The sequence below is a fragment of the Channa argus genome, chromosome 6 (assembly GCF_033026475.1).
Source record: "Channa argus isolate prfri chromosome 6, Channa argus male v1.0, whole genome shotgun sequence".
Lineage (NCBI taxonomy): Eukaryota > Metazoa > Chordata > Actinopteri > Anabantiformes > Channidae > Channa > Channa argus.
This window is the reverse complement of record NC_090202.1, coordinates 13474838-13501114: the sequence shown is the minus strand read 5'-3', so window position 1 is coordinate 13501114 and position 26277 is coordinate 13474838. Positions and strand designations below refer to the sequence as shown.

The 26277-nt window shown below is 37.9% G+C and overlaps 2 protein-coding genes across 16 annotated transcripts in view; both read left to right on the top strand.

The window, feature by feature from the left end:
* The first annotated feature begins 1511 nt into the window (after window positions 1-1511).
* On the top strand, window positions 1512-20447 carry LOC137128701 (cytoplasmic dynein 2 heavy chain 1-like). Of its 11 annotated transcripts, XR_010914619.1 has the most exons (17): window positions 1512-1622; window positions 3692-3760; window positions 4130-4254; window positions 6055-6200; window positions 6384-6459; window positions 8292-8415; window positions 9027-9198; window positions 9319-9514; window positions 9595-9690; window positions 9898-10059; window positions 10218-10316; window positions 10521-10660; window positions 12698-12840; window positions 13726-13864; window positions 14707-14798; window positions 15126-15233; window positions 19396-19530. XR_010914619.1 is itself a non-coding variant. In XM_067507143.1 (15 exons), the coding sequence occupies exons 7-15, from the start codon at window positions 9119-9121 to the stop codon at window positions 19700-19702; spliced, it is 1362 nt and encodes a 453-aa protein (XP_067363244.1). In that variant the 5' UTR covers window positions 1512-1622; window positions 3692-3760; window positions 4130-4254; window positions 6055-6200; window positions 6384-6459; window positions 8292-8415; window positions 9080-9118; the 3' UTR covers window positions 19703-20447. The 11 variants fall into 11 exon arrangements, 3 of the variants coding, with proteins under 3 accessions (XP_067363244.1, XP_067363243.1, XP_067363245.1); XR_010914618.1 differs by having other exon boundaries at window positions 14707-15233; XR_010914617.1 differs by having other exon boundaries at window positions 13726-14798.
* Window positions 20448-23591: 3144 nt separating this feature from the next.
* The window catches only part of dync2h1 (dynein cytoplasmic 2 heavy chain 1), a 102667-nt gene continuing 99981 nt past the window's right edge, over window positions 23592-26277 (top strand). For 3 of the 5 annotated variants that reach the window (XM_067507137.1, XM_067507138.1, XM_067507136.1), the window contains exons 1-5: window positions 23597-23757; window positions 24392-24581; window positions 25073-25246; window positions 25522-25660; window positions 25974-26092. In XM_067507137.1, the coding sequence (XP_067363238.1) occupies window positions 24399-24581; window positions 25073-25246; window positions 25522-25660; window positions 25974-26092 (615 nt within the window). In that variant the 5' untranslated portion in view covers window positions 23597-23757; window positions 24392-24398. Of the gene's footprint in view, window positions 23758-24391; window positions 24582-25072; window positions 25247-25521; window positions 25661-25973; window positions 26093-26277 lie in introns of all 5 variants that reach the window. The other 2 variants (XM_067507141.1, XM_067507139.1) reach the window with 2 other exon arrangements.

Sequence of the window (26277 nt, the reverse complement as noted above, 5' to 3'; positions counted from 1 at the left end):
ACAGTCTCAACCTCAAAACTGAGAAATTATACCTTTTAGAAGTAGAATTAATGGAAGAGCTATTCTAATGGATTGCATTAAATTGCACAGGTGGTCCTAATGTTGTGCCTGATTGTTGTATAAATCAATGATGCTTTAAATACCCACTGACTTTGTTAGAGGCTACACAATTCTAGGCAGTGAACACGAATTTACAGGCTAGTAGGATGTATGTGGGAGGCCAGGGGGTGAGGTCATTACCATTAGTCTAAAAGAGTTATTACACAAATCATTTCTCATCACTGTGACCTATTTTGAAACTGAATATCAATCTTATTTACCTACTCCCACCTTTCTTTAGTAGTCAGACTTACTGCCTGAAAAGTGCTTCCTTAAACCAAAGTGCAATAATTCAATTAAAAAGAGCAGAAGCAACAAAATAAAAAAGCCCTGAATAGTGCTAGCACTCTAAAATGTGTTGTTTTAGTGCCCATACATAAGTATTGTTATGAGATGCCTCTCTATATATCTGTTGTGTTGGAAAGGTTTGCCAATCTCTGAAAGTTATACTGTACCTCTTTAGTCTACTTTAGTAAATTGGCAGCATGTTTCTTCCAAAGTGGGCTTGAAACCAATTTGTAGTTTTAAAGGGTAATTTCAAAGTAAGGCTTGGGTAGGTATGGTAGACTAACGTAAGGCTTAAACCAGCTAACAGGAATTGGTAGGCTATTATTGCTAAATTATTTAGAATCATCTTGTATTGGATGGTTTTGGCAGACAGAGCTCTGTAGGGCCTGGGGAGGAGATGGAAGAGGTTGTGTCCAGGGTGAGGGGGGCAAGGGTGGTTTCTTTTCCCCTTTTTCCTGGCTCTCAATATGTACATATCCTAAAGAGTGTGCAGGGGAGGACCAATGATTCTTTCTGCAGTTCTCCCACTCTGCTGCAGTCTGTATTTTGGGGTATAGTCTTGGTGTCTTGAGGGAAAGTTTAGGGGGTGGTGTGCTCTGTGCGACTTCACTTGGATTTAAGGGTGGACACGGGTGGTGTTTGTGTTTACTGAGCTTGTGCAAGTACTGACCTGTCATGAAGAGCATAAGGAAGTCAAAGAGCTGTGTAATGTTAGCTGATATTTAGGACCTATTTTGTAACCGGGACTTTATAATTTTACCCTAACTAAAAAGTAATCTGTACTATCATGGAAAGTAATTTGTAACTAAAATTAGCGTTTGACAAGTAACTTCCCCAACACTGACATTGACAATTAAACAAATAATTGTCTGCCCTGACTGTTTTTTTATGTGTAGATGACTGAATTTTTGGAATACTGAAAAAAAAAAGCTCTACATACATAAAAGGTAAAAATATTTGGCAAATAATCTCTGCCGTTTAGACCATTATCTTTAGCAAACAACTACTTTTTGGCAGTACGCCGGATTGTGACCCTCTTTTAAGTACTTGGCGTAAGTAAATTTCGTATGGTTGCGGTTGCGCTGTGTCACGTGCTACACGATGTCGTGGTTGCTACGTGGTAACTACGCAAGCATAGTGACGATTACGCTAACGCAAGGAACAGATGTTTGAAGCTTCACTTCGTGGATTTCGTTACCAAAAGCTCCGGAACTAGGACATTTGGTGTTTAAACGGTAGAAACGAACGGTTGCACGAGTCTGTTATCAGGCCGAAGTTACTCCAGTTTGTTAGCTAAAGTGCTTAAAGACAGTGAGCTAACGTTAGCTTGCTACCTCTCCAAGTTTTATCGCTAAATGAGCTATTTTAACCCAATAAGTCTTCACCCTAATTAACATTCTGTTAGTATTTCCCTGCAAATGGAGCACAGCAAAGCTTGTATCTCTCGTGTTTCTAAGCTGGAGCTTGGCTGACTCCCTGTTGGTTTTGTTAGCTAATGTTTAGCTCTCAGTAACGTTACAGCTGCAGCGCAACATAGCGGTAAGAGTAAACCTAAGCTAAAGACCAATAAGGCAGACAGGGTCCAGGAGTTTGGAACGGCCATGCATAATTATCAATATAATGATTGAACAATGATAAATGTTCTTGTCTTTGGCTCGGCAGAATACAACGCTTCATTGTGTAGTATCGGTGCATTAAATAATAAACGATGCAAGCTGTAATTAACTGAAAGTTTAAACTGCACTTTGCTCTTAGATTATCAGGTTCCAACTACAAATGGCACTGATGCAGATCTAACTCACCATGCCGCGTGACGCTACAACACCACAACAAACAGCAGGTTTAGAAAGCAGAAAATTAACCTTGTAGAATCCAAAAGCCTCACGCCACCCTTTACCATACTTCATGGCAGAGCCACTATAAGGGATTGCGTTAAATTGCGCAGGTGGTCCTAATGTTGTGCCTGATCTGTGTAACTCAATACTGCTTTAAATACCCACTGACTTTGTGTGAGCCGACGGGGGGTTTTCTCTTGTGTTTTCTGTCTTCACTGAATCTTAGAAGGTTGGGTAATTTCATAAGTTTATGTATAAGCATATCAATGACCTCATCAATGACCTCTCATAACTGCCTTTGAAGTTGTAAGTTATAAGTTATATCCATTTTGAAGCATTTTACGGTTTTTTTTTAAGTTTTTCTTTAATAAAGTAAAGGCAAAATCCCCCACAGTCTAGCATTAAAACGAACAACTTCCTCATGTTTGGACGCTCATAAAAAGGATCTCTACAGAGGTTACCTAAAGCTTTCAAAACGTGTTTGTCAAGAGTGATGTCTTTTTTAACCATTCTAATTTTGAACCAATTTTACTGTAAATTAAAGGGAAATTCCCTTCTAACAGTATTGTAACAAACAAGGTCCTCGGTTTGGATGCTCGTAAACAGATTTTCTTTAGAGGTAAGAGAGGAAGTTTGTTAGAAGACAGGTAGTTCAGCTCAGACTTTGGAAAGAACAGACACAGCTATAGGAGCTACAAGATACAGCAATTAGAGATTTAAGTTCAGCTATTAGAGCTGACAGAGAATGGACTTCAAGGTAGTGGGGACCGCAAGAAGGTATGCGTTAAAGGTTCAGTGTGTAGCTGTAGAGGCCCCTGGTTTCTAACCCTGTTCGGTGGAATTGATTTGTGAACATGTTGGGGAAATTACTATTCGTAAATGTGTACTGCAGAATTACTCAGTTATCGGCTAATTTGAGAAACGTGGAATGCAATAAATGTTCAGTGTTCGTCATACAACGATCTCTGGAGTGGATATTTGTTAGACCACCGGTTATGTGTAAGATCACCTCTATACATGTATATTATCACCACATCCATTTTGAACCCATTTCACTTTACAATTTTTAAATAAATCAAAGGTAAATTAGGGGCCAACAACACTCCCTACCTTACACTCCTTACCGTTGAACATTCAGAAAAAGCTCTTTTTTTAAGGTTAACAAAAACGTTAAATTTACAATGCTGACGGGGGGGGGGGGGGACTTCCCGTCTCTCGTTCTTATAAGCTGGGGCTAGGCTGAATTCTTGTTAGTTTCGTTATGTTTTGTTACGTGTCGATGTTGACCATCGCTAACTATCAATAACGTTACTGCTGTACCGCATGATAACGGTAAAATTGACCTAACCTAAAGACGAATAAGGCAGACAGGATACAAGGGAATTTTGAACTAGCAAGTGTCTCTACCATAATGTTGTCCTTTATAATATTTTTTGTACTCCCTGGCTTTGTCACTTAATCTATTTCAGGTAAAAGATGTTGTCAAGTTCACTGGAGACTGTCAGGACAGGCAGGACTTCGCAACTATATTGCTGAAGGTGAGTCTGTGCTTGGGTATTAAAGAAGATACGACTGCATGTTACAGACAACAAAAAATACCAGCAAATGTGAGTGTATATATGTTTTTTCAGGCTACCTGTGTGGCATTGAACTCACATTAGAATTTGTCAAAACATTTTCTATATTTGTAGCTAGTAAAGCAACATTGTCTTTGAATATTTAAATTGCAAAGCAAGAAATATACACTATATAAATATATATTCTTTCAATATATCATAGCTATTATCACAACACTATTACAATTTGTACAAAATACCTAAAAAGTGCTTTCTCTTGAAGTGTTTGATAAGGAATATTGGGTGCCCAATACATTTGGCAGAACTAATCTCAATTTTACTTCTTCCAAGGATGAGCGAATTTGACCCCAAGCTGACAGACCTGCTGAGTGAGCTGGACCTTCTGGGCTCAGTGGTCCAGCAGTCTGGAAGACAACACTTTGCCAGGAAGAGCCACATAGAAGAAGATGTCCTTGGTATGCATAAATATAATTTTTCAGAAATAAATACACTAGTCTGGTTTATGGTCAATATAGGTTTATAGTGGTAATAGATGATTTTTCAAATCATTGGATTTCGGGGGAAGAAAACATTAACATTTGGTAAAACATTATGTTAGTGTGTATGAAAGAAAAGTGTTTACTATATTCAAGCTGCAGTTTAATTTTTTTACTTTTGCTTAGAACTGTATACTGCAAATATGCAAACAAATATAAATTGTATCATCATGTTTGAAAATGACTAGCATTTGTTTATTTCAGGAAAGATGTTGTATGGTTAGATAGATTATAGATAGATAGATGGACAAGAAATTTATTTTTCCACGCTGTACAATTCTGACCCTTGTATTATTTGACTGTTCTGTAGTTGAGCAGATTAAACCCTCTGCATTTCAGAAACATGATTAGTTTCTGTGCTCAGAAATGTTGATTTACATTGTTGTCAGTAGATTTTAAAGCAACAGTACACTCTACTAAATATGAAAAAAGCTATGGATGACCCACTTGCTAACACAACGCAGGACATTCCAAACATTCATCAGACCGTTGGTCTTATGGAGCACATACATACTGACATGAAGATGCCACTGAAGCGCTTGCAGCAAAAAATGCAGGTTAGATGGAATAGCACCTACACAACAAAGAGCTTATTTATCAAAGATTGGTGTAGAAAACATTTAACTGGCAGTTTCTTGGTAAATTTATGTAATTTCAGATTCACTATGAGCATCAATTCTGTGAAGAACTTGATTGTATTTCTGTAGCTGCTCACCGTTCTAGAAATCAGTGGAGGTATTACCTCTTCACTGTAGTATATCCCCAGTCATGTCAGATTTACATGTCACATTCTCTCAGTTATTCTTTAATTCATATCAGTAATTTAAAATCATAATAAGTATTACACATAAGTATTTTTTTTAAACTTATGAGTTTTTTTATCCCCAACCTATTAATATTCTTTGATATCCAATGTGTATTTGGATTTAGTAGATTCTGAAAGATATGGTATGTCAGATATATATTTAATTAATTTTTATTGCCTGCAATTTTAAGTATTTTTATGCTATTTGGCCCATACCTATTATTAAAGGAATTGGATCCTGAAATTGGTTCGACTCATGGATGTTATCGGTAGTACTCTCTCACATTTTCACAAGCCAAAACAAGGAAATGAAAACAAACATTTGCTGATGGTGTTTTTCTCATATGTGGGTGTACGAGTATACATTTCAGATGAGTTAAAGGATTTTGATGAAATGCAAAACTTTTGAGAATTGAAACCAGACTAACTTGGTTTTCCTAAGAACCTATCAGTATAATTTTAAGACTGTATATACACTCATTGGCCACATCATTAGGTACATCTGTCCAATCTAATACCATAAACATAATTATATTATTATATATAAAATTACTTTATATAATAAACTGATAATTATCAGTTTTTAAGTTGAAAATGTCAGAAAAGTAATTTTATTTCAATTTTAATTGTTGTTTATTATTGAGGTCATAGTGGGAGGGGGTTGTAATGCTTTGAATGGCCAAAACACTGTAGGGATTGTACATGTTGATAACTAAATGTTGAAATGTTTGGCATTACAGTAATTCATATATTTTGTTAACTCAGTGTTACTGACATCCTACATTGCATCACAGTCAACTATTTTGGCCTAGCTTCCTGCGTGCATGTGTAATTTTTCTATATACATATTTATTTTTTAGATGACAATTATGTTTTCTTTTGATTTTGTATTGATTTAAGTATATGTGTTTAAGGAGGAGCCTTGGGAAGATATGTCCAGAGGAAACTTAGCGCTATTAAAATTTTTGAGGAGCCATTCGTATCTGTAAAGGAGAATCTGAGAACAGGTGCTGCTATCTGTGAGCAGTGGGTGGTAGCCTGTGAGCATCTCACTGGGCAGGTACGGAGGAGTTCAAAACTTGTTCACAAAATTGAACCGTTAACATTTTTCTTATGATTAAACAGCTCACATAAAGTTTAAACTCAAATTTTGACATAATCTATTCGTGTTTTGTAAAAAGCAAGTGGAAATTGTCATAATTTGATACATGATTAACATATTTAATTTTCTCGGGTGTGGAAGAGACAGGCACTCTACCATGGAAGGAAACAAGCACTGCCCAAAAACCCTTTCATGTCTTGCAAAGAGACTTAATGAGGTAAGATATTGTTTTGATCCAGGAGCAAGTGTGCATTTTATGTAAAAGGTAAAAAGTACATATTTGTCCTTTTTTAAACGACGAGGGTTGTGTTCAAAATACATCTCCTATATCCGTTTTAATGTGTTTCCTTGTTCATGCATTTCATATTTATTTGGAATTTTGTTTAATGTTTATTTTAATACTAAAAAAGAAGGAAATGGGAATCATAAATGTTTTTATAAAGAGACCTATCTTTTTGTTTTTCATGTCTCCCTAAAGGACGCATTCGCTAATTTTGAACTTGCTTCTTTTGGTTCTAATTTGAGTAGTACATGTACATAAATGCTGTTAAACCTACCTATCAAAATATCTCCACTTCTAGCTAAAAACGTCCTCACCTCGAGGAACCTTCAGTTCAGATTATCTCATTTCGTTGCTCTTACTACGGCATTTGTAATCGCAGTCCACCTGCTTTTCCACAGCTCCCCCAGATGACATCATCTAAAATCCTAATGATGAAAAGTCTGGGTCATCTGGAGGAGCTTTCCAGCTAGAAACAGAGAAATATTTTAATAGAGGGAAGTCAGAAGGATGTTTAAAAGCATTAATTTATAATTACAGCCTAAACTAAAGCAATAGAAAGCATGTTGGTGAAAATGCCTTTTAAGTTCACAGTATTTACAGATTTGGCATTTTTCTGTGAAGGTTGTACATGGAAGTGTGTCTGTTTGCTCCCTTGGGTTCCGTATCAGATTTGACTTTTCTTCCTAGGTTTTTTTGTTGTTTCAGTGCAAACAAAAACAATAAGCACGTGAATACCAAAACATTGGCAATTGGAAAAATTTTCTGAGAGAAGGGTTGCATTTTCTGACAGAATTGCAAGGGTGCCGATATTTCTGGCCAAGGCTGTAACTCAGTGTTTGCAGTGGAAAATGTCAGTTAAAGTTGTAAGTCATCATTGACTCCTGTTACTACATTTAAACTAATGTAGTACAAATGTCCCACCATCAGAAATTAAAGTTACATTTTAATAATTTATCAAGGGAGATGCAAACTTTTGCACATAATTGTAATATTTTACTACTGTATAACTTTTTTTATAGACTCCTTGACCATTTCTGTGTGAGAGGGTTTCTACAAGCTGAATGGGCACTTTTATTCTGTTAGGTTTAGGTTTAATTGGGCCATTTCAGTAAATTCAGTAAGTGTTAATTTTCATTAAATTATCGAATATAGTGTGACAATGTGTTATTTTGTTTTAGACAAGAGAACAACATGTACATTTTAAGTAAGTGTTTTACTTTAGTCCAACTACTGAATGCATTTATTATTGAGAAGTACTGCACTTACTTAATGTAACTACACAGAGAACACTTTAGGTTTACATATACTATATCAGCCATCACAGACTTTGTCACAAATTGTATTTTTTTCACTCGCTAAAAAACTGTCCTGTTCTGTGCTATGTCAACTCTCCCAATCCACTCTATTCATGTTTCTATTCCTGAGAAGGCAGCAGTAATACCCAGCACCCAAGTAAATGGGAGCCAGCTGAATACAGGTGTTACAAAAACAAAAGGAATTGCCTGCTGATGTAGGCCACTTATTGATACCTGGTCATGAATGCAATTTGGGTATTTTAAATCTTGTTGTCCAAATTGTCTAATTTGAGTCACAGACATAATTTATGTATATTTTTAAATGTAACATTTGTCTTATACTTACAATGCTACAATGACAGACTATGAAAACCCCTGGCTCAAACTAAATATTCATGTCTGCAATTAATAGAAACAGTTTTGACTCCTCTCTACATTATTGATTTATTGATTTATTTTTTTCTTTTTCAGTCCTCAAGATTCCCTTCGAGACTTGTTGTTATGGAGTCCCTGGAGAGGAGGCTCGGCCACTTATTTGCACGAACCTCCCTGATGTGGTGAACAAATTGTCAGGTTTCAACAGCTCATACATTTGGTAAATCAGTGTGTAATTTTGTAAAATAATAGAAAACAAGGCTGTTCGCCGTAGATACGGGCTGCTTGTTCTCATGAGCTGGGCTGCAGACTGCTTAGATAACTGCTGACTCACCTGGCAGAGTGGTGAGATTGGCATTGTGATCTGGATCACGTTTATAAATGTGGATAAACTGATCACATCTTCTAAATCTAAATGGGGACTTTCTCACAAAGAAAAAATAAACAACTTTAAAAAAGTAAATTACAACAAGTTTGAGCCTCAGTGAAAGTATTTGCTACCAGTGCTGAACTGGCTGTTCTCTCACAGACACACACAAAGACCGGAAATTGCTCTCAAGAGTTAGGCAGTAGTTTGTTGAGATCACTGTTGGCAGGGTTGTTACTGCCATAAATCTACATTAGGTTTAGAAAAAGTTCCTTCAGTCCGAAACCACCTATAAACTTTTTAGTTTTTCATTGATTTTTCCATCCAGGAGAATGAAAATGAAACACTTCACATCTGATAATTAGACTGTTTTTAATGATATGACAAAATACATGATTCATATCGCAATGAAAACAATAGTGTGTAGGTTTCTTTTTATTTCTGTGGTGGCATTCTTTCATTAGGTGGAGGACTCTGTCCGCATAGCTGAGGCTCTACTTTACTGTCTGGATTTAAGGGTTTCCTGCAATTCTCTGATGACCTACTGGAATTTCTGATGGCATATGAACAAGAACAGTTTGAGGACTGGTCAAGAGATATACTTTCTGCACTGTCTGACTCAAAGTCACAGATCAGGTTTTTAATTATTGAATGTGCAGTATATATCACCTTTTACCATCATTACCTCATTTAAGGGTGCTGGTTTGAGTGGAAGCTATATATCTTTCTCCACTGTGACTCTCTTCATCTGCATAGTCTTCAAGCCAACAACCGTGTGATGGACCTGGACCATGTGGATGGCAGACTGAAGATTCAGTACTCAGACAGACTGATCAGTTTGCTTAGGGAGGTCAGGCAGTTCTCTGCTCTGGGCTTTCCCATTCCTGCCAAGATTCAACAGGCTTCTAATACTGGAGACAAATTCTACAGACAAGCCATTGTCCTAAAACAGGTTATATTTTTTCCTCATTTATTTATTTTATTGTAGTTTGTCTCACACTGAAATTATAACAAAGTATAACCACATTGTAGGTGGCCCATTTTTACAACACCATTGATCAGCAGATGATTCCCTCTCAGAGACCTATGATGCTTAGCCATGCTCTGGCCTTTGAACAGGTTATTAAGGTATGCAGAACTGGTTTCACTTTCATTGCTTTGCATGTTAAATACTGGCAATAGTTATTTTTCTTATAAGCTTTAAATGTTAAAAGGCAATTAGAAGCTGGCTTGTTTTATGTCAAACCCAACAACATTTATTCCAGCATGATACGTATTACCTGTTGTGCATTTCATATCTTAGACAATGATTTCCTTTATGTTTTTCTTTGCAAGAATCCTCATTCTCAGTCAAAGGAATCGGGAGGTAAAGTGCAGATCACCTGGGACAACCCCAAGGAGTTGGAAGTTTACATTGCCAAGCTGCAGTCTGTTGCTGAGAAACTCTCTACTGAAAACAGGAAGTTGCGCAAATGGCACACCGACTTCACTGACAAGGTTGAAGCTTGCAGTTATATTTTAACCTCAGAGATTTTACTATATGAATAAATAGAGAGGTTAAATAATCTTTTCACATTTATTGATAACAAAAGAGGAGTGACTTAAGTCTTAACGTATTGTATTTATTTGTGAAACCCTGTGGATACATTTCTCAGGTGGTGACACTGATGAATGTGGACTTACTAAAACATAAGCAGCAGTGGAAGGATGGCCTTCAGGACCTACGTACTGGCTTTGCCACTCTGGAGGCTCAGGTATTAAATACAGCTAGAAGTGTGCAGTAAGTGTAAGTAGCTGATGTGATTTCAACCACATATTCTAAAACATAAATAATTTTAATTATTTTTTACTTTTGTGCAAAAAATACGAGACAACACAATAGGCCACTGAAGAGATCTGACACGTTTTCTTATCATTTTCGGACCAAAGTCAAAGCTAATCATTGTATATGCATATAGGGCTTCCGGTCTGATGACATGCGAGCATGGCGTCAGCATTGGAACCATCAGCTGTACAAAGCTCTTGAACACCAATACCAGACGGGACTGGAAGCTCTGAACAAAAACCTGCCTGAAATACATGTGGACCTCACCTTCAAGTCAGTACACACACTTTCAATTGTCCAACTTCCTGTCTTACTTTTGCTGGGGTTGCCATGTTTTTCTCTTACCCTGACACATATACAGTACTTTCCCATCATCTGAAACCACCAACACAGAATTCAGACTTTCTTTCTCAACCTTTTAATTGTTACACTTGTTCAGGACAATTTCTCTCTTTGTTAGCTGTCTTTCTGTTTCTCTCATCTACAAAGACATTACTGATTTGTGTGGATCACAGAATAAAATGTACCTCTTTCATTTCTCCTGTCCTTCTTGAGAACAGGCAAGGCCGTTTGCAGTTCTGTCCCCCGTTTGAGGAAATACGAGCATGCTATTTCAGGGAGCGATTCATCTCAATCCCAAACCAATTCAGAAGGGTCAGTGTCCAGGGGGAGGAGCCTATCTTTAGCATCATGATTGATAGAAATGCTTCTGGGTTCCTCACCATCTTTAGCAAAGCCGAAGATCTTTTTAGCTGCCTGCAAACTACACAACACAAGTTTAAGGTGCCTAAACAGCTGATTTTTATATATTTCATGATTATGACAGTTAACCGTCCTGTAAAAAAACTGTAAAGTGATAAAAAGGGTTTAATAATTACTTATTTTTTATTGCAACAATAACGTTTGTAATTCGTTCTGTGGCAAGTCTGCTATTCTTTGACATTGGAGTTAAGGTCACTGCTGTCTGATTTCTTTGAAAGAGCTTGGCTTAGTCATGCTTCTCAATTTACAGCGCAAACTCTTCATACAACCATGACAGAATAGTCAGCACAGTACATGATCTTTTTCCCCTCTGTCTGCAGCCATGCATGTTTAAATTGCGGGGGAAAGCCCTCAGTCAACACAAGACTTCTCTTTTATCTCCACACAACCTAATTGGGATTGTATATGAAAATGTGCACTTTCATTTGTGTTACATGAGTGGGTGGTTCTGGGCCAGCTGGATTTAGAGAAGTTAGTTGAGAAGCATTTGAAATTGGTTCAGGACTGGGAGAAAAACTTCATAACCTTGAAAGCCCAGCGGACAGATTTAGAACATCTGCCCAGTTGTCACACATAGAGTAACAAACTAAAGTATAGTGCGATTAGACACAAAAGTTGAAAGTTAATGATTAATACAACTTGGTCTGCTGTAACTCTAGCATCAACAAACACTAATCTCAATATTGATTAGTTCAAGTTCAAGTTCTACATTTCATACTAAAAAGCTTAAATTATTTGTTCAGCTTTTAGGAAAATAAAAACATGTTATCTTTTATTCACTGCTATGTATCAGCTTTAAAAGACATCTTAAGAGTGCTTTATCAATTTGTAGGTGATATGTTATTTCTGACAGAAGAAATAAATTCACCTCTTCCATTAACAAAAGTGCATATAGTTCACAAACACCAAAATAATTTAACTACAGGCACTGATATCATGTCTTTGCCTCTGATAGTCAGGAGAAGGTAGACTGTATCACAGTCAACTGTGAGCCAGTAAAATCCACAACTGAGGACCTGATCCAGAAGCTTTTTGATATGCTGCTCTCATCAGTTACATAAAGGGTAAATGTTCCTGTTTGTTTCAATTTTGTTTTTCATTATTCCTGTCCAATGACATCCGCTTTACTTTTAATCACCCTTTCCTTTTCTGTTTCTCTTCTTCATTGCATAACCTTCTCCCTTCCTTTTAGGCCACATACAGACCATAGACAGTTTTGTGTCAGAGTCAATGGAGGCTTTGTCCACTTGACCAGAAAGCATGTATTACTAAAGCTGCTGGCGAATATAGCTAGATACTAGCTCGAAAACTTGAAGTACTCATACTCCTAAACTCTAAACAGGTGACATAAACTCACAAATCCACACATGTTGGATGACTGTAAAAAAAACCCTAAAAACTCCATAGATTTTCAACAGCATTCTTCAGTACTACTTTATTTTTTCCATACTCTTTAAAGTTCAAACCATTCTTTTCTTTTTCTTTTTTTTATTTGTTCATTTACCCGATTTGTGCTCTATTTTTGTCTGTGGCTAATGTGACAGACAGTGTGTTGGAGGTGGTAGCATACGAGGCCAGGAGGCTTTTCAGACACCGGCTAGTTTCCTCCAAAGACCTTCACAGTTTTGATAACATCCTCTCTTCTATCATTCGTGGAGACTGGGGCTCTGATGCTCTAGACAACATGACTGGTATGAGATAGCTTTACTCTCACTGACATACACCTTCATTCACCTTCTGCATAAACAATAACACCTATAATAACACAAGGTAATAGCATGGTTCATCACAGATTGACTGAATTTTTTAGATCACCACTAATGACTGAATAATTCCAGTATTTTATTACATGTTTCGGGGTTATCTACACTTCTGCATTTATGGCGGTTTCTTTAACTTTTTAAATTAAAAAATTTAAAACAGCATTACACTAATAAGCTGAAGCATACTCCAGCTGTTGATGGGCAAGAGGCGGGTATAGCCTGGGCAGGTCACCAGTCTACCTCAGGGCAAACATAGAGAGACATACAACCGATTACTACTACTCCCAGTTTGGAGTCACAGATTACCTTAACTTGCATGTCTTTGGATTGTGGGAGGAAATCAGAGTACCCACAAGTGTGAAGAGAACATACAAACTCCACACAGAAATGCCTTAGCCAGCCAGGATTCGAACCGGAGACCCTCTAGCTTTGGAGTGGCAGCACTAACAACTCCGCCACCTTGCCCGCAGGGATGAGATGTTGGTCCTATATCTTGGGTGATACTGACAATAGTCCAGAGCTATGCTTGTTTGCCATCTTTGACTGTAAATAAATAACCAAGACTTACAAGAATTAATAGTCATACCAGAAACAGGGCTCGACCATAATGCTTACCACCTTACATAGGAAAGCAAACTCTATGATTGAGGAAGTGAAATGTGTCATGCATGTGCCTTTTCAGACAAGTAGAAAATAAATGTGATGATACTCTATTCAATATTTATTGACAATATTCAATGTTTTAAAATGTTGATGCCTATACTCAAATGTATGTGTTATATTTACCATTTGATCTTGTTTTTTTATCCCTAGTCCCTAGTGGAGACATAAACAACATTTCTGCTTATACCACTTCTGCTGTGTCCAGTGGTCCCACACTTCCAGTCTCTCCTGGTCCATCCTTGGCCATCTCTAGTGCATCGAGCAAGGCTTTACCCCTTACACCTTACAGGTTGATCTTTTTTACAGTCTATATTGTAACCTTTGCCCCAGAAAATGAGTCTTATTTACAGAACTGGCATATACAGAATTGATACTATCATGATCATAGGAACATTTGTCATGTTAATTTTTTATTCAAGAATCTTCTCCAGATGAAAATCATCTACATTTTTTGTAATTTTATTAAATTTCAAAATGTCAGTATATTCCATAAAAGTACAGTATGCCACTTTTCCTAAACATTTTTTACTAAAATTATGCACCATAACTTATCTTACTGTGGAGAGGTGCTGTCAAAGTCTTCTGTGACACAGCTCATTAAATATTTCTAGCAGCAGTTATTTTATATAATAATAAGTTTGGCAGCTTCTCATGTACTGTAATTTCATAATGGCTCTTGAGGGGCTGGGCAGGATTGATTCCAAGCTAATGGAAGAGCAAACTTAAGTTCCATATTGTAGCCTTACAGTGTGTGTTTTGGGGGGATAGATATTAGTGTAATTATTAATTACAGTATTATGGATGTTAAATTGATATTTAATTTCAGTTACTCGCAGATAACTTTAGAGGAACTAATGAAGGAGATTCTTACCAGAGTAAAAAATGCTGAAAAAATACACTTCAATATAAGTAAGAAGAAACATCTGGGATGGGGCATCCAGAGCCATGTCTATGTCCAATTTCTCACCTGAAAAAAAAGATAGATGTAAAGTTCACACATGACTATGGATTATCTGAGGGTGCCGTTGACATTGGAGAGCAAATGGTCTGCACTTATATAGCGCTTTTCTACCAATTGGCACTCAAATCGCTTTACACTGCTTCTCATTCACCCATTCACACTCACCGGAGGAGCCGGGATTGAACAACTGCGAGATTGGTGTACAACCTTCCTGCTCTACCTTCCTGTGCTACAGTCCCCCCATGCGCCACAGGGCCTACTCGTGAGTTTCTCAGGTTATGTTTACGTGAAATCAGGGACAGCATTGGCATGTTTGAGGGTCCACCAAGTGCTAAAGTCCTCACATGCAACTCCAAAGTTGTACTGTATGTTTGTGTAAACTAGAATAAGTTAAATTTTAATTGTCATCAATGTATAGATTTTTTAATTGAGTTTTTATTCTAAATAAGTTAAATAGGGTTTCCCGTGTGAACATGAGGAGTAATATCTTGACTGATCCTGACAATTTATGCCGTTGTAACATAGACAGCATGTTTATCTTACTATTTGATATCATGATGTTCAATTGATGTTGATTTTCTGTGATCAGCAATGAAAGACAATGGATACTTCGGTGCTGTATGAATGTCTTCAAAAGGGTCCAGACAATTTCAAAGTCAAAACTGAACATGTTACTGATGAAGATACAAGGTCACAGGTAAGGATTTCTCCTATAATTAAATGCATTTTAAAACTAGTTATTATTTATTAACATGAATAATAAAGCTAGTAGTTGGTAATTGCTTAGTAATTGCTTGGTATAATACTAAAATATTCCAAACTCTAATTAGGGTTAGGTATTCCAAAATATTCTTTGCATACCAGTCCATGCAGCATATGCCACTTTGAAGTCTGTCGTGGATTTTGGCATACTCAATTCCACAGACTTTGGAAGGGTTTGAGTGCCAATGTATTGGAGGATTTGTAGCATGATTCATGGGTATTGAGGATGTTTTATGCTGGCATATATTTGTTTTGTTTTTCAAAAGTTAAAGACAAAGACAGCAGTACATTTTCTAAAATGTTATTTCTTCTTGATTTTGACATGAAAGTAGGAAATGAAGAGCAATACATACAACCGATGTCGATTTTAAGCCATGGTTTAGTTGCTACGGACGTAAATTTGACCTCCTAACCTCAGTTGTTGTTGATAAAAATTTAACATTTAGATTAGTTTTGTTTGAGTTTCATGGTTTAATTTCAGTACTGGGTAACCTGTTTGGATAATTATATTTTCAATGCTTTAAAAATGTGATCCACGACCATTGTCTTGCCTGAAGCATTCTCTTATAGGGCAAATAAATGCAATGTTGTTGCTACTTTGCATATGCTGGTATTCCTCTTAGAGTTCAGTCCGTTTTGGTAAATGCATTGTAAATCAAACTTAAAATGTAACAGTGCTTGTTCTTGAAATTGAACAGAATCTTTTTAATGATCCCATCTGTGAAAACTACCAGGTCACATCGCTAACTGTAAAAATTAGGACCAAAGAAATGGAAGCTGGTATCAGTTCAAAATAAAAATTGTTTAAATGATTGACTTATAACAACTTAATATAAACTCATTACTGGATGTTTTATAACTTGCTCACATCACTAGTATATACAATTACAGGTGTGAGCCAGGCTTGCAGTCATGATAGAAAGTATTCAGACTCTTTTACTTTTTGCACATTTTATTGCATTGCTAACAATTGGCAATTTTTCAATGTATGCACAAAAATGCATAATGACAAAGTGAACGTATTAGTAAAAAAGGAATCAAACGAGCCTATAAACTGAATTCTCTAATTTACATAAGTATCCAGACGCTGGTGTAGCAGTCCAAACTGTGATCATGTGCATTCTGTGTGCTTTATCCTAAGAATCAACAGTCACTCTTAACAGAGCTCCAGAGGTCCTCAGCTCAGCAGTCGATCTATTATAGTAGAGTGATTAGACAGAAGCCACAGCCTGTTTTGAGTCAAACAAACCTTGGAAGGACATGAGAACAAAGACTCAAGTAATCTGACAACCTAAAATGAATATAACATACGCTAACTACGCCCAACTATGAAACTTCCTCTGTTTCCACCATCATTCTTAATCATAAACCGTGCATCAATGTTCTCACTACCAGCATCAACCCTGAAATAACAGGGGAGTCCAAATCGACTGACAGCATCTTGGAAATGTTGGAAGGCAGTTTATGCTCTGTTGTCCGTAACAAACCTCTGGTAGGTCATTCGTTCATTTGATACCAAAATTTTCCCTGGTGAATGTGTTTCATATTTCATAATGTCATTTTTTATTACGTTTAACTCTGTTAATAAAGGCAAACAGGGTGGATTGGTTACAGTATGAGTTATGCATATTTAAACAAAACCAAGAGCCAATCAAAACTGCCTCTGAATTTGGCTTGTCAAGCTTGTCAAAATAAATAGAGTCCTTATGTATTTGTTTTTTTGTTTTTTTTTAATATTCTACATGTTTGTGGTTATTCATTTAGGATTATTTTGGCTATAACATATTGTCTTGTCTATTAACATTAGGCTAAAACTGAACTGTGGAACAGTTCAGGGGAAAATAGAATGTTGGATAATATTATATGTAGCTGAAAAAAAAAACAAACAAACCAAACAACTAGGTAATGGGAACTACAGGAGGGAGAGAATGAGAAGCAGGGGTATTTTAATCACAGTAGCTAGGTGGCACCACTTTGCTAATAATTATGCTGAGACCTGGCTGTGCTTCCTCTCACATAGGTGAGCCACATTTGGCTTGAGGGAGGAAGCAGTTGAGACCCTCAGTATGGCTTGAAGATAATGGTCAGTAAGTCTGGACCTGTACTTGGAAGTTCAAGTTAGAGGAAAAATATGTGCTCCCAAAAAGGCACATGGTCCACTTGAACATTTGGGAAAGCTCAGGGGAGCCAGGGGTCAATTCTCTCAAACATTGTCCCAGCTTGTCTGCTTTTCCACTCACGTCCCTGAAATTGGCTGTTAGGTCAGAGTTGCACTGCAGGTCACTGAGCTCCATTTTAAGCACAGGAGGGGCATCTTGCACATATAAGGAGAAGGGGTCTGAAATATTTAGAAAAGTGGCTCTGTGCATCTTGAAGTCTGCAAATCTGTGATCAAATTCCTTGTAGCTTCAAAATGGCATCAACATACTTCTTACCACTGCATGGTGTGCCTTTATCTATGAGTGCCTTGCATGCTGGGAAATGGCAAAGGTTTGTCTGAGAGAGCTTTCCATAACACAAGTTTTGTGGAGAATGCTCTTACGTTGCCATGGGCAGCACTGACGAGCTGCCCCTGGCCTTATAACTTCTTTTTCATTACGTTCAGCCCATGTGTGATATCAACAAGAAAAGCTAAGTCCATGAGCCATTTGGTATCACTTAGCGCAGGAACAGCCACCCCATCCTTCTCCATGAAGAATTTCACTTCTGCTCTCAACTCAAAAAATCTCTTCAAGACCTTTCCCCTGCTGAGCCAATGTACCTCGGTGAAGTAGAGCACATCCTCATATTCTGACTCCATTTCCTCTAAAAAACCACGGGACCTCTGATCATATCACCATCAACTTTCAAACAAATCAGCCGATTTCAAATGATGGTAAAATAAAATAGAATCCACTTGATACAATCCACTTGATGACGAATCCAACGCCGGTAACATTGACTTTGTCCACATTGAAGTCAAACATGTTTATTTCAAACACAGTAAGAAGTAGTAATTCTATGACAGCTATGTGATGTTACACGGGCACCTCCATAGTTCTGAAACGTTCCTCTGCTTGCATCAAGCCCGGCAGATGGCCCGCCCCCGAGAGCCATATACTCCACTGTGATTGGTAGATTCCTTCATCTCCAGCTGGCACAGAAAAAGAATCTTCCACACACAACGCGGTAAAGTGCCATTCATTAAAAAACTCGTGGGCTGCGCCAACATTAAACTTTCATATCGTGCTGTGGGCCACAAAATATTGTCTCGAGGGCCGCAATTGGCCCCCAGGCCGCGAGCATGAGACCCCTGATCAAGAGCATCAGAGCCCCAGTCTTCACAAATGATAGAAGAGAGGATGTTATCAAAAGTGCGAAGGTCTTTGGTGGAAACTAGCCGGTCTCTGAAAAGCCTCCTGGCCTTGTTCTACCACCTTCAACACGCCGTCACATTAGATTGAGCTAAAAAGGAAGAATAAACACATACATAGGATTTATACTCAACAATTCGCTCATTGTGTCTTAATCCTACCCGATCTATGTGCAGCCTTTGAGACTGTGAACCATGAGATCCTCTTGTCCATATTCTCTGACTTAGGCATCCCTGGATCAGCTCTAGCCTGGCTTTGGTCTTACCTATCAGGACGTACCTTCAGTGTATCCTGGCAGGCGCATGTTTCTCACTCTCATAGCCTCTCTGCCGGTGTGGTTCAGTTCTTGGTCCTCTTCATTTTCTCTGTCTGCATCCTTGGTTCTATCATCCGCTCATATGGCCTTTTCTATCACTGCTATGCTGATGACACACAGCTCTTCCCGTCCTTTCCACCCGATGACTCCACTGTCTCAACACGCATTTCTGCCTGTCTCTCAGCGATCTCTGCCTGGATGAGAGAGAGACATCTTTAGCTCAACCGCTCCAAGACCAAAGTCCTTGTCTTCCCAGCCAGACCTTCGATGCAACACATCAGCATCAACATTTGAGCTACAGTTATTGTCCTTATGTGGCAGCACGCCTCATTTTTAATCAGCCAAAAAGGACTCATGTCATACCACTCTCTAAACTGGCTACCTGTAGCTGCTCGCATCAGGTTCAAAGCTCTGTCTCTCGTCCACAGGGGGATCACCTCAAAAGCTCCTGCTCAACTAAACTCCCTCATTCAGGTCTACAATCCTTCACGTCTTCTGCGGTCTGCCAACGAACAATGTCTGCTGGCACAGAACACACCAGGCAAAACTCTTCAGCGCAATGATCCCACGATGGTGGAACGAGCTACCAAACTCTGCACTCTCAGCAAACTCACTCGCAATATTCAAAAAACTGCTGAAAACATAACTCTTGTGCACCTTCCTATGCACTTGAATATATTCTATCTAAAAAAAAAAACTTCCTTGCTGCACTTTTCTGATAGGCCTTCAGTTTGATGTTTTTATTTTGACTTAGATTTTTGCTTGCCTTGTACCTCACTTGTAAGTCTTTTTTGATAAAAGTGTCTATTAAATGTGAATGTAGTCATTCGGAAGAAGCATGCAAAATTGATATGGTACATCTGTTAAAACATCTTGCAGATAATTGTGCACTTGGATTAACAACGAAAAAGGCTGTTTTTGTGGTCTTTTTGTTGATTCAGTGTTCCCAGTTGTTATTTATAAAGAATAAATACAATAAAACTCCAACTACCATGACAAATTTGAACTTATTTTAGTTAATTATTTTAAAATGCATATACACACTCATATTTAAAAGGATGTTGTTAGTTTGCGAATGACCCAATCTCCCTCATGCTGCACTAGAACATATCTAATTGACTTTCATAACTTGTATAATCTGATTATAAACCCCCTGGTATGGACGCCACACAGAAAAGTGTGGCAGAGGTCACACACTCACTTACAGAGAAATGCTACAGGATCATGGTCTGACCCGAAAAGGGTTCAGGGCATTACACACTCTGCTGCATCACTGGATTGTTCATTAGATTGTCCATAATTATTAGATGTGCTTTCTGTGCCTATGTTGATTTTAGTTTATGGTAAGTGAAAATTTTAAGTTATTAAATATTTTTTTTTTCAATTTTGTTATGTTGCAGCCTGATATTCACATTTGTTTTCTCATTAATCTACACTCAGTACCCCATAATGACAAAGTAAAGACAGAATTATAGAAAATTTTGCAAATGTATAAAAAATAAACTGGAATTTCACATTTGCCTAAGTATTCTGACCTTCACTACAAAGGTGTGAAAAGGCTCCTATTTCAGGTATTTTGTTCTCCATTTAAATCTGGTTCTTTGTACCTTCTTTCTTTCTGTGGTGTCCATGCTTTAATACAGTTTATTGTTCAGTTGAAAATACAACTATACAATTGCCTACTCTGCTTTGTGAATATTATGTGGTAAGTTTTAGTGCACAAATTTCCCAATAGTAGTTGTGTCTCATGTTGAACTAAATGGCTCATGTCTTCCTCCACTTCTCCAAATTGATTAGTGTTTATCTTTAAACCAATTCTGGCATGTGCTGTGCTTCTCCTACAGCCACCACAGAGGAAAATCCTTTCTGGTTTGTTTGGGTTAGACAGCAGAGGAATGACGGGAGGACAGAGAAATGGGGAGGAGTGGGAGGTGAGGGGATGATGACAGGGGAAGGGGGTGTGAGGGAGCTTGGACAATGCCCTGTGAATTTTAAAGGGGATAGAAATGGGCGATGGAGAAGGGGAGTGGAGGTGTGGTGGCAAGAAAGAAGATAAGGAAAAAGGGAAAGAAAGGTGACACAAGGAAGAAGAAGAGAACTTGTGAGAGGGCAGGGGTGATGGGGCAGATGAATTCAATTTTCTATTCAATTCAATTCAACTTTATTTATATAGCGCCAATTCACAACAAAGTCATCTCAAGGCACTTTACAGAATAAAGTCAAGACTATAATGATGTATAGAGAAAACTCAACAATTACCCCTTGAGCAACAGTGGAGAGGAAAAACTCCCTTTAACGGAAAATGGGGAAAATATAAGGAATAAGGAGAGGAAGGGCTGAGTCAGTGCACTGAGGGAATAAAGGAATGATGGAGGGAAAGAAAAGGATAGGGAGGACATAGGTGGGCAGGAGGGAAACAAGAGGGAGGAGGAGGGCAGGGACCTTTGGGTTACATTCCTGAAGTACAACCACCTTGGTGCTGCTCTGTTACCTGGTGTAAGCACAGGGCAGAGAAGTGGACTGACAGCTTGTGACATTGACTCATGAGACAGAACACGAGAAAGAGGTGCATGTGTGTTTCAGAGAAGAATAAAAGGTGAGAGGAAGGCCAGAGAAAATGGGAAGAAGAGAAGTATAAATGGGAAAGAAGAGTTAGACTTAAAGTATATATTCACCAGCTCAGAAGCATTGCAACACACAACATCAACTAGGCCTACACGTTAGCAGGACATTCGTCTTCACTCAGCGGAGCAAGTCCGCCATTTAGTGGCAATAAGAATACATTGCAACAGGCAAAAAACACGGTTTAGAAAGTTCCAGTGTGTTATTCTGTGGCTAAATATCTCAAATGTCCCGAATAATGTGTTTATAAAACGGCTTTCAAATCCTATAGCAAAAGCGTTTTCTCAAATATGAACTAATTAATTAATCACAATAACTGCAAAGATAAATGCACAGGTAGTAAATGTGTCTTAACTTAAAAACACTGTAGAATACACTAATATCATTCTCATCATTGTCTCTCATGCTGACAAAAGTCTGATAACTTCACACTTCTAACATAAACCTGAACGAAACCGGATGCTAACAGCTAACTGGCTAACTGACCTTAAGTGTTACCACAGGTTCGACTGATGTTCCAGCAGTAGACTGTCCGTGGACATCCAGTGATTTAGTAATATTTGAATCGATGCACAGTGAAAGTTACTGTGTGTGCTGAGGTTAAACAGCAGGTGTATCAGGGGAGCTGAGCTGGCTGACCGAAAGTCTCCCCAGTCCCTCTACAAATTCGTGTCATCAGCACCGAGCATTAATGAGCTTCAGGAAAATATATCTCGCTCATAGTTATTAAAGTTTTTTATTGGTATTAGCCCTTGTCTGTCAGAGCACATCATCAGACCTCAGGGGACGCCGAGCTTATTTGATGGTGTACTTCAAATTACTAATGTTTTTCCTTTTTTCTTATTTCATTTTCCGAAAAAAGAGATGGATAATGAAGAAAGCGTCAGGTCGCAAGTGTGTTAGACGAACTTGGTGCAACTAAACACAGCATGAAAAGACGTTCCCCGATATTCAGGATACATATGAATAATGAATTGCACTTCATTACTTCTATTTATTCATGTTTATATGTTTATTTATGTATAGGTGTGTGTCAGAGTGAGAAATCCTGTATATATAAATCACAGATGCCGCATATCACCTACACGTCAGCCTAACTCAGTTACCATGCTCGGTCTGGGTTTGAGCCCATAATCAGTCAAGTCAGCAGACCTAATTTCTTTTCTTTTTGTTATTCTTGTTCGGTTTTAGATATGTGTTCTACAAATGAAACATAATTTAACTTCAACATTACATTAACTTGGACCTCTGCAATTATTACACTAACAATACTAAAAAGATCAGTTGTTTTAATTTTGAATCTACCATTTACCATCAATCTGCACATAGCAGGATATATTTAGGTATCATCACAACATTGCCTAACTAGAAAAAGCATTTCAAGCAGTTGGTAGAGTGACCGCCTACCGACCATAGGGTGAACCCCCAACAGCCCATCCCAATAGCAGGGCATCCGGCGTAAAATCTGTGCCAAATAAACATGCTAACAAAGGATCTGCTGTGGTGACCCTGAACTCACGGCATAAAAAAAAAAAAGTGGAGTAGAGTGGAGGGAGACGTGGGGGAGGTGGTGGTTTTGATGATCTGTCATGAAGAGCATGAGTTAATTGTAAAAATGTGTAACGTTAACGTCAGGTGATATTTAGGAGCTATATTGGTAACTGGGGGTTTATCATTTTAATCTAAAGTTAATGTTATAATAGACTACATTTAATTCTATAGGGATCTTTTGCGAAACTAACTTAAAAGTAATATGTACTTTGTAACTTGAATGCATACTTTGACAAAAATTTAATACGTAAAAAATACGTTTGACAAATAACTTCCCAATACTGACAATGGCTAACAGTTAAACAAATTCGTGTCTGTCCTAACTGGTTTTGTATGTGTAGATGACTGAATTTTTTAAATAATGAAAAAATAATCTATGCTGTTTAGACCACAGAAACACTCGCAGTACATTTTGGTTTTTTTAAGTAAATGGCGCAAGTACATGTCGTAGGGTTGCAGTTGCGCTGTGTCATGTGCTACACGATGTCGTGGTTGCTACGTGGTAACTACGCAAGCATAGTGAAGATTACGCTAACGCAAGCAACAGATGTTTGAAGCTTCACTTCGTGGATTTCGTTACCAAAAGCTCCGGAACTAGGACATTTGGTGTTTAAACGGTAGAAACGAACGGTTGCATGAGTCTGTTATCAGGCCGAAGCTATGCTAGTTAGTTGGCTAAAGTGCTTAAAGGCAGTGAGCTAACGTTAGCTTGCTACCTCTCCAAGTTTTATCGCTTAAATGAGCTAATTTAACCCAATAAGTCTTCACCCTAATTTTGCTAACATTCTGTTAGTATTTCCCTGCAAATGGAGCACAGCAAAGCTTGTATCTCTCGTATTTCTAAGCTGAAGCTTGGCTGACTCCCTGTTGGTTTTGTTAGCTAATGTTTAGCTCTCAGTAACGTTATAGCTGCAGCGCAACATAGCGGTAAGAGTAAACCTAAGCTAAAGACCAATAAGGCAGACAGGGTCCAGGAGTTTGGAACAAATAATAAACGTTTGGAATAAACGAAGTGAGCTGTAATTAACTGAAGATTAAACTCTACTTCGCTCATGGTTTATCAGAGTCCAACAAAAATGGCTCGGATGTAGATCTAACTAGCCAACGCTCTATGATGCTACAACACTTTAGGAAGTTTCGAAAGACAGAGAATTAACGTGGTAGAATCGAAAAACTTCACACCATGTCTCCACCATTATGCGGTGCTTTACTATATAATTTTTTTGTACTTTGTCACTCAATCTGTTCCAGCTAAAAGATGCCGCAGAGTTCAGACGATGCTCGCAAGACGTTTATCCTGGCGACAGCTGGGAACTTCCACGGGATAAAACCCCTGCAGGCTTCAGCAGAGAGTCCAGAGCTCAATAACTTCTTAGATGATGGAAACAAGTTTGTTCTGTCTATCAGCAAACATGGCAGTGACCTTCACTTTTCGAATGAGGTAACACAAATGCTGAAAAGCTATGTCGTTGGGGATCAATAAACTAAAATCTCAAGCTCAAACCATTGGTAGCTACAATTTAATTTAATTTACAAAACAAGTCAAAGATACTATGAGAAATTCCCCAAATCAAATTGAGTCTAAATAACAGTTGCATTAAGGTCAACTTGTATATTTAGTTGTGTTTTTCCATTTACAGTTGGGTGCAAAATCTTGCCTTTTTTTTTGAAATGGCACAAAAGTAGAAAAAAGAAATGTCATCAATATAATGTTTAATGCAAATTCAGCTAGTACAAATATTCTTTCATCATAAACTAATTCACGTTAATTTTTTACTAATTTATAACTGGAGATGCAAACCTTTGCACCGCACTGTATGCATTATATTTTAAAGAATCTGTTTGTGTAATTGACAGTTAACTGGTAGCTAAGTTGGCTTAACAATGAAACAATGCCTTTTTAAAAATATAAATGTCATCTTCCATTGACAGATTGAAGCTTCAGGGGACATTAAAGAGAAGGTGCTGGTTTTCTTCAAGCTGCATCCAACAGTTATTACTGAAGATAACCTTCACCAGAGCCTCCTCGTGTCATCCATGCTCGATTCTCCCATCAATACCCTGTACCAGGCTGTCAGGCAGGTCTTTGCACCTGTACTGCTGAAGGTGAGTGTGCTTCTGCTTATATTTTTCAGGCTACCAATGTGGCATTTAATTCAATTTTCTATATTTGTAGCTAGAAAAACAACAGTCTCTGAAAAGCAAGAATTACAGTATACACCATATAAATATATTGTTTCAATATATCATAGCTATTATCCCAACACCATTACAATTTGTACAAAATACCCCATAAAGTGCTTTCTCTTGAAGTGTTTGATAAGGAATATTGAGTGCCCAATACATTTTGCCTAACCAGTCTCAATTTTACTTCTTCCAAGGATGAGCGCTGGCGTTCCGAATTTGACCCTAAGCTGGCAGACCTGCTGAGTGAGCTGGAGCTTGGTCTGGGCTCAGTGGTCCGGCAGTCTGGAGGACAGCCCTTTGCCAAGAAGGGCCGCATAGAGGAAGATGTCCTTGGTATGGAGAAATATCATCATATCATAGTGCTAATAGATGAGTCCTTGGAATTAGTGGGAAGAAAACCTTATCATTTATTAGTATGTATGAAAGAAAAATGTTTACTATGTTCATGCTGCAGTTGATTTTTTTTTTACTGACACTTTGCTTATAACTGTATACTTTACAGTATTAAGAAAATATGCCGACAAATGTAATTTCTACCACCATGTTTGAAAATGACTTGCATTTGTTTGTTTCAGGAAAGAGGTTGCATGGTTAGATAGATGATAGATAGATAGATGGATAAAAACTATTTTTCCACACTGTGCAGGCATCCTGACTCCCAATGATGAGTTCCAGTATTGGGCAGATCTCTCTGACTCTGCAGAGAAGAATATTGTGAGAGAAAGGGCATCATATTTCAATGAGCACTTTAAACCCATACAAAAGGTATTTTGGCAAACTATTACAGGACTGTCTACATAAAATTAAACTTGAATTATTACATGTACTATATTTTGTTCCTATATGCATACAGGCTGGTTGCTAGTTGAATTTAAATTATTGTACTGTAATTTGTAACTGTAATATATAGAAATGTCCCGAATGGTGTCAGCGCTGATCCAAGCATATTT